We start from the raw sequence: 8520 nt of genomic DNA, 5'->3' as shown, positions 1-8520 counted from the left end.
CCCCCCCCCAAGCCCGGGCTGAAGGGAACTCCCTGAGGGCCGGGAAGGACCGAGATCAGTGCTGGTCCAAAATGGGTGGGAGGGTGGGAGGGGTGAGTTCTACGGCCCTGGGGCAGAGGCTTAGGGGAGGAATCTTGGGGAGGGAACAGGGCTTAAGGGGTGGAGCAAGGTTGGGTGTGGGGAGAAAGATGGGAGAAGGTTCTCTAGAGAGAGAAGGGGTTACTGCTGGGGGGGGGGAACAGGCTGAAGAGCAACGCACGGATGGAAATTTCGGGTTGGGAGTCATTGCAGAGCCGGTGACGTCACCTCTGAGGAGGAACTGGGGGGGAGGAGTTGGGATGGGGGTGAGGCGGGATAAATCAAAAAACCCAAACCAGTTGCTTCCCAGTTGACTTCGACTTATGGCGACCCTTGTATCAGAGCAGAACTGTACTCTGCAGGGTTATCGATGGCTGTGGTCTTCCGGAAGTCGATTCCGAGGCGCCTCTGGGCAGATTCAAACCACCAACCTTTCGGTTAGTAGCCAGGTGCTGTGTGCACCACCCAGGGGACTTCTGAGAAAGACAGGTGGTTGTGGTTAGTTGTCAGTGAGTCAATTCCGACTCATGGCGACCCTGTGTGTTACAGCCTGGAACCGCTCCACAGGGTCTTCTTGGTGGCCATCTTTACAGCCGAACTTTAAGCTGGTAGCAGAGAGTTGAACCATTTGCACCACCAGGGCTCCTAGAAAGGCTAAAACAAAAACCCAACTCCTGGCCCTGGAGTCAATTCCGACTCACAGCGCCCCTAGAGGACAGAGTGGAACTGCACCACAGGGTTTCCCAGGCTGTCAATCTTGATGGAAACCGACTGCCTAATTGTTCTCTCGGAACAGCTGGTAGGTTCCAACACGCTGACCTCTCGGTTACCCACCGAGCACTTTAACCACAGCCCACTAGAGGTGGTTGAATCCCGGGCGAAAGAGAGGTTGGGTCTTTGGGGCAAAAGCAGGAGGACTCTCAGGAGACGGTGTGTCAGTGCACAGGAGGCCGAGTCTGGGGAGGAGGGAGGCTGCGTCCCGGGACAGGAGGCGGCCAGGTCTCTGGCGAGCATGGAGTCCGCCGGGGGGCGCGTCTCCGGGGCGGGACCGAGCCCGGAGGTTCCTAGAAGCCTCTGATGTGGCAGTAGGCCTCGAGGCTGGCGAACAGGATGTAGAGGAGCCAGAGGCCGAGGAAGAGCGCGGTGGTGGCGAGCTTGGGCCCGCGGGGGCCCCCCAGCTCGCCGCCGATGTGCGGCCGGCGGCGGTAGAGCAGCACGGCGATGCCCACGAAGGCGAAGACGGTGAAGAGCGTGACGGAGAAGGCCAGCGTGCCGGTGCGCACCTCGAAGGAGCGGCCCTGCGCCGCCCAGTACACGGCAGCCACCGACCAGGCCACGCCCAGGCCTAGGAACACGTTCACCGCGTTGGAGCCCGTCACGTTGCCGATGGACGCGTCTGCGCACTGGTCCTGCAGCGCCGCCACCTTGCTGGCGAAGGTGTCTACAGGGGGCAAGGACGCAGGGGGTCAGAGCACTGGCGCGGAGCCGCCCGCAGGGGGCGACATCCGCCCTGCCCCCTCGACTGCTGTCCACCAGACCCCGCATCCTAGATGGTCCAGATGCCGTGTCCCCACCGTCAAGGCCTCGGCCCCATTCCCGCAGCGCCGGGCACAGTGAAGGCCTAAGGGACCCGGTCCCTGCGCCTGCTCTATGCGGATCAGCTGCCTGCTTTTTGTCCGCGGTTCTGTATGACCCACTGCCTGATTTCTATGGGCCCTGCTGCCTGCTTTCTGTAGGACACACTCACTCTTTCTGTGGGACTCGCTGCCTGTTTTGCTAGGGGCAAAAGGTTGTGCGTCAGGCGGCATCCATATGCCACCCACTCCTGGCATCCACACAGTCATCCTGGAACATCTTGCCGCCCAAAGTCTCTGGTGTGGAGGGTGAGACTCCCCATCCCCGCTGCCTACTTTCTATGAGGCCCGCTGCCTGCTTTCTAGTCCTCTCTAGAACCATCTGCTTAGCACACTGAGAGAGAAAACAGGGGTGTCAGGCCCTGCACCCACATCCTCCCACCCCTGTAAGAATGTCAGTTTCTGCCAGCTTACTTCTAAGGGACTCTCCCTCCAGTTTGTTTGTCCACACCCAGTGTGTTGTGCTGTACCTACCCTGTGGAGTCTGAGGCCCCGCTGCCTTATTTCTATGACGCCTCTCCTCTAATATCTAATTTCAACTCCAGCCCATCGTCTTGGTTCTCTGTGATTCACTGGCCTGCTTGCTGTCACCCCAGCAACATGGATGTGTGGAATCTTCCATGGCGTTTCTTGGGAACCCACTCAATGGTTTCTATGAAAACCCTACCCTATTTCTAGGGGACCCCTCTCCCAATCACCCCCTATGAGGTGTTTTCAGTTGCCTCATATGCGCGTGAAAGCTAGATAATGAATAAGGAAGACTGAAGAAGAGTTGATGCTTTTGAGTTGTGGTGTTGGTGAAGAATGCTGAAAGTACCATGGACTGCTAAAAGAACTAACAAATTCATCCTGGAAGAAGTGCAGCCGGAATGCTCCTTGGAAGCGAGAACGGCCAGACTTGGTCATGTTGTCAGAAGGGACCGCTCCCTGGAGAAACCAAGGATACCAATGCTTGGTAAAGTGGCGGGTCAGTGAAGAAAGAGAAGGCCCTCAGGGAGATGGGTTGCAATGGTGTGGCTGCAACGATGGGCTCAGGTCTAGGAGGATTGTGAGGCTGGTGCAGGACCGGGCAGTGTTTCATTCTGCTGTCCACGGTCGCTATGAGTCGCAGCCGACTCAATGGTACCCAACAACAGCAACAACTGCCCCAACGCCCAGTTCTGTGGGATCTGTTTGGTTTCTACCATTCCCACCACCTTAGTTTGATAGGACCTGCACCTGGTTGCTTTTAGGGAAGAGGTTCACATACCAAATCAATGAGACATCCTTCTGCCTTATTTCTATTATGCCCTGCCACCATATTTCTATGGAAACTGTTTCCCAGAGATCTTTCTCTTATGCCCCATTCCCTCATTTCCAGCGTGGCCCCTGCCTAGCACCTCTGAGACCCTGCCCCAACAAGCAGTCCCCCAGGGTGTTACCAGGGATGGAGGTGCCCAGGGCTACAAAGACCACGGCGTTGACAGAGTCCTTGAGGCCCACGGTGCAGCCAAAGTGGGAGGCGAGGTCCCCGATGAGGGCGGTGAGCAGGCCGATGACCAGGATGCAGACACCAAAGCAGGCCCAGCCGTGGCAATACTCGGTGGGGGGCACGCAGGCAAACAGCACCTTCCAGAACACCGTCAGGAAGTGCATCACGTAGTCGAAGCAGGATGGCAGCCGCTCCTCCCGGGCCCCATCCTCCTCCTCCTCTTCATCCCCTGTGGGCATACAACTCAGCTGGGGCACACACCACACCCAGGCCTCCCTCCCCATCTACGGGGCCCCCATTTCCTTTCGCTTCCAGACAGTGAGTCTCATGAGAATAACTGCTTTCCCGGAATCCCTTGCAGCTAGAGGAGGTCATGCACTGAGCTAAATATGTCCAGTTTCCTAGAATTTCTTGCAGCTTCTTGTTGTTGTTATGTACCGTCAAGTCAGACCCGACTCATAGCGACCCCTCCTTGGGTTTCCGAGGTAGTATCACTACGGAAGTTGGATTGCCCAACCTTCCTTCCAAGGAGTGGCTGGTGGGTTTGAACCGCCAGCCTTCTGGTTAGCAGTCAAGTGCTTTAGGCACTGAGCCACCAGAGCTCCTACCTTCACAGAAGCAAAGCCCAAACCAAACCCAGTGCCTGGAGGGGATTCTGACCCACAGCGCCCCTAGAGGACAGAGTGGAACTGCACCACAGGGTCTCCAAGGCTGTCAGTCTTGATGGGAGCAAAGCCCAAACCACACCCACTGGAAGCAAAGCCCAAACCAAAGTCACTGCCATTGACTTGACTTGACTCATAGCGACCCCTCCTTGGGTTTCCGAGGCTGTATCACTAGGGAAGTAGATTGCCCAACCTTCCTTCCAAGGAGTGGCTGGTGGGTTTGAACCGCCAGCCTTCTGGTTAGCAGTCAAGTGCTTTAGGCACTACACTACCAGGGTGCTAGCTGTATCTCTAGCTAAAAATATTCCTTTTCCCAGCAGCTCTTGCAGCTAGTAGTGGCCATGTACTGAGCTAAAAATACTCAACTCAGATCCACTGTAGCTGGTAGGGATTATGTGCCCAGCTAAGTATATACTCACTTTCCCAGAATCCCTTGCAGCTAGAGGCAACTATGTCCTTGAACAAAAATACTCACTTTCCCAGAACTTCTTAAGCCAGCACAACAATTCCCAGATGAAAATATTCACTTTCCCAGGATTCTTTGGAGAAAAAAACATCACTTTCCCAGAATTCCCTGCAGCCGGGGTGCCCATAACTCTAGCTAAAAATATTCCTTTTCCCAGAGGCCCTTGCAGCTAAAAGTGGCCATGTACTCAGCTAAAAATAGTCACTTCCTCAGATTTGGTGCAGCTATCAGTAGCCACATGCCTAGCTAGACATACTCACTTTCCCAGAATCCTTTGCCGCCAGAGACAGCCATGCCCTCAGATAAAAAGAACACTCACTTTCTCAGAATTCCTTGCAGCTAGGGGTGGCCAGGTCCTCAGCTAAACACTTGCTTCCCAGGATCCCTTGCAGCAGTGGCCGTGTGGCCCCGTCTGGTAATGACACTTACACACACACACAGGGCTTTTGGAAGCTCCCACGCTCCGATACGCGCAGCATGTAACGGATGTGTGTGTTCACTTTGCAAAGGCTGCCTTCTCCTCAGCATTGTTTGTATAATCGATCGTGACCTGACTTTAATCTGCTTTTGACCTGCTGTGGCTTGGGGTCACCTAAAAGGGGCATGTGTGAATGGAAACCCTTTGTGTACTCTGCCCTGAAGTATAAACCTGAGGCGAGTGGGAAGGAGTGAACACACTTGGGTAGGCCAAGCACTGAAGCTGGAAGGACAAGAAATATCGTAACCACTCAGGGCAATGCTGTATCATCCACCCACTTCCCATGGACCAAGTCTCCGCTCGGAGAAATAGCTGAGTATCAGGGAACACCTGGTGGCAGAGAAACAGACTAAACAACTCAGGGACTTCCGCAGATGTCTGTTGCCCCCTTTTCTACCTCTCTTAGCCACTCAGCTTGTTAAAGAAATGCTTAGATTTGTAACAGTTTAAATAAAGTGCTTTGCGTTCACTCCCAGTTGTGCTTGGCTTTTTTTTTTTTTTTTTTTTGCTGCAACCCTAAAGAAATGTAATTAGAAACTAAAATTGGGGCTTGCTGTCCCATCCACCTTTCCTGCTTCCTCCTTCTTCCTGCCTGGGATATAGTTTCGATGGCTGGAGGCGCAGCAGCCATGTTGCCACCATGAGGGCGAAAGCTGCGAATGGGAAGGAGAAACGAAGAAGGAGCCCTGAGCTGTTGGTGGCACCCCTCAGCCCCTGCACCAACAACGTGTTGCCTCCTACTGGTATGTTTGTTTTTATTGTTTTTGGGTTCCGTGAGTAAAACAAACTCCTGTGAGGTAGAGCCACTGGAGGTGGGGTTTTTGGCTGCCTGCTGCTGAACCAGAATGAGACGGGGCTAAGGGCAGGGAGGGGGAGGCTCTAGCACTGCACCCCTCAGGCCTTCTCCCTGCCCCGCCCAGACCCTGCTGTGGCTCCCCCCTCCCTCAGGCCCACGCTGCACTCCTGGGTGCGGCGTTCAGGGCCTGCAGGGTTCTGTTGATTTCTCCCATCGACGTGTGATGATGCGGATATTACGTGGTTCTGGCGCCACTTCTCTGGTGCCAAATCCTGGACCTGGCATCCATCAGCTGTGTGCTCTTAACCCAGACTTGCAACCTCTCTGAGCCTCGGGGCTTATCTGAGAAATGGGAAGAATAACTGAACCTGCCACCTGAGATGGTGGGAGCGATGAAATGACTCAGTCCACGTAAAGTGCTCTCAGCAGTGCCAGGCACGTGGAGAGTGTCATTATTGCTGTGGCTGGGATTCTAGACGTCCCTGTTTGGTACCTGGGAGAATTCAAAGATGCTTGAATCCAAGTCCAACCTGCCAGGAGCTTACAGTTCAGGAAGGGAGGTACCGGAAATACAAAATCCCTTCTGAGTGGAAGGTGCTCTGGTGGCGTAGTGCCTAAGGCACTTGACTGCTAACCAGAAGGCTGGCGGTTCAAACCCACCAGCCACTCCTCAGAAGGAAGGTTGGGCAATCTACTTCCGTAGTGATACCACCTCGGAACCCAAGGAGGGGTCGCTATAAGTCGGATCCGTCTCGAGGGCAGTGAGTTTCTGAGTGGAAGATGGGACACACTCTACCCCTCAGGGAGCCAGTACTGCCCTTCTCCCTCAGCACCCAAAGCAGCATTACGTTCACATAACAAAGACTCAAAGGTGATTACTGAAAAAATCACCAACTGATAAAGCAACAACCAAGCTGCAACACTCTGTCATGTTAATATTATCACCATCTTCACCATCGGCGTCACTGACATCAGCATCATGATTATGATGTTACTATTATTGTTTGTATTGTTATCTTCCCTCCACTAACAGCTGAGGGCTTGACCACTGCACCCCCACGGCTCCTTAAATATGCCATAAGCTTTCACGTTTCCTGATTTGGGAACTTGGCTTTCCCTCTGCCTAGAACACCCTCCATGTTTTCTCCCCGCTCCCGGCTAACGTCTGTTCCCATTTGAACACTCAGCTCAGTAACCTCTTCCTCCAGGAAGCTCTCTTTGACTTCTAGTTAGGGTCAGGTGTCCTCTCTGGGTCCCCATGGCTCCCTGAGATCCCTCACTCTGGGTTGTCACTATCTAGTGATGGGCTGTCTCTCTAAAAGGGGAGGACATGACCAGGGCTCTCCTGGCCACTGCCACGTCCCCATCAACGTCCTACTGTCCCCTGTGCACAGGGCCGGGGACAGAGGTTCCCTTAGACATCTATGTCAAAAGCATGTGGCTTCAGAGGGGGGGTCGCCTCATTCTGTCAGGCCTGCCACCTGGCGTCCCCCCATCCCCAGAGCCTGGCTGCTCTAGATCTCACTGACAATTTCCTTCCAACCATAATTCCTTCTGTGCGTTCAGCCCACCAGCTGGTCTGCCCTGGGCCTTCCTGCCGCAAACCTGATGTTGTGTTAAAATTACAATCCCTGAGCTCCAGCTCTGGCCCTTTCTGGACTCTTCGTGGGACCTCGGGCCCGTTCTGTCTCCGAGCCTCAATTTCCCCAATCAGTCTTACAAAGGGCCAATGCTGGGCTTCAAGAGTCAACCTGCAGACCCAAGTGTCACAGTGTCTCTGGCCACAGGGGGGCAGTATGGATCCATCTAAGGCCCAAGGAGGGTGGGAAACACACAGGTGGGAGAGAGCCGGGTGCCTTGGGGACTGTCTCCACGGCAACAGAGGAGGCCACGCCCCTTCACCTGCCCCTCATCCCCCAACATCTGACACTGGGAGCAAGGCAGGACCTCTCCTCCCCTCAGCCCAGTTCCTGGAAAATCCGCCTCCTGCCCTCAGCTCTCTCTGCTCCTGTCTGCCTGTCTGTGTGTCCTGATGCCTCTGTCCCTCCCTTGGTCCTCTCTGGTTACTGGCTGTGTGTATGCCATGTCTCTCATTTCTTCTCTGGGCCTTAGCTGTGTCTGTCTCTGCCTGTGTGGAGCTGTTCCTATCTTTTCCTTTGTCTTTCTGGCCTCCCTGCCCCTTTCTCTGGATTTATCTTGGTGTCTGTGTCTTCTCTGTCTTCCTTCTCTTTGTCATTCTCGTCTCTCTCTCTGTCCTTCGCTCTGTTTCTCTCCGCCCCCTCTCTGTCTCTCTCTCTGTGTCTTGCAATCATCTCTCTCCCTGTGTGTGTCCTGGTCTACCTATGCCTCCACCTCCCCCTTACTCTCTGCACCTCCTCTGTCCTCTTCTCCCCCTCCCTTTCCTCCTCCACCGCTTCCTCCCCTTTCCATCCTTCTCTCTGTCCCCTCCCCACTTACCTGCGCTCACCGTAATGGCCTCTAAAAACTGCTCTCTCCACGAATGGGTCCCAATCACCAAAGCCAAGTTTGTCTTCTTGATGAGTTTATCCACAGTGTTCTGGGGAGGAGGGGGTGGAAGGGGGAGGCATCATTGCTCATGAGCCCCCCAGGGCAGCTCCATGACAGGGGCTGGCCTGGGGGCTCACACCCCATTCTCAAAGGTCTTCAATCTTCCACACACCAGTTCTACTAAAACCAAGCCAAACCCAATGCCATGAAGTTAATTCCGATGCATGGGAACCCCGTGTGTGACAGAGTAGAACTGCCTCACAGGGTTTTCGTGGCTGTGATCTCCATGAAACAGACAGCCAGGCCTTTCTTCCACAGTGCTGTTGGGTGGGTGTGACCACCACCCTTTAGATTAGCTGTTGGTATGTGCCGTCGAGTCGGACCCGACTCATAGCGACCCCTCCTTGGGTTTCCGAGGCGGTAT

At 54.6% G+C, this 8520-nt stretch overlaps 1 protein-coding gene across 1 annotated transcript in view; it reads right to left on the bottom strand.

Annotated features, from left to right (window-relative positions):
• Positions 1–1142: 1142 nt before the first annotated feature.
• The window catches only part of SLC8A2 (solute carrier family 8 member A2), a 36032-nt gene continuing 28654 nt past the window's right edge, over positions 1143–8520 (bottom strand). Inside the window, exons 7-9 of the mRNA XM_007942870.2 lie at positions 8046–8145; positions 3134–3412; positions 1143–1519 (exon numbers count right to left, since the gene is read on the bottom strand). Of these exons, the coding sequence (XP_007941061.1) occupies positions 1143–1519; positions 3134–3412; positions 8046–8145 (756 nt within the window). The remainder of the gene's footprint in view (positions 1520–3133; positions 3413–8045; positions 8146–8520) is intronic.

The sequence above is a fragment of the Orycteropus afer genome, unplaced genomic scaffold (genome assembly GCF_000298275.1).
Source record: "Orycteropus afer afer isolate SDZICR_OR568_19922 unplaced genomic scaffold, OryAfe1.0 scaffold00099, whole genome shotgun sequence".
Lineage (NCBI taxonomy): Eukaryota > Metazoa > Chordata > Mammalia > Tubulidentata > Orycteropodidae > Orycteropus > Orycteropus afer.
This window is presented reverse-complemented; position numbering and strand designations above follow the sequence as displayed.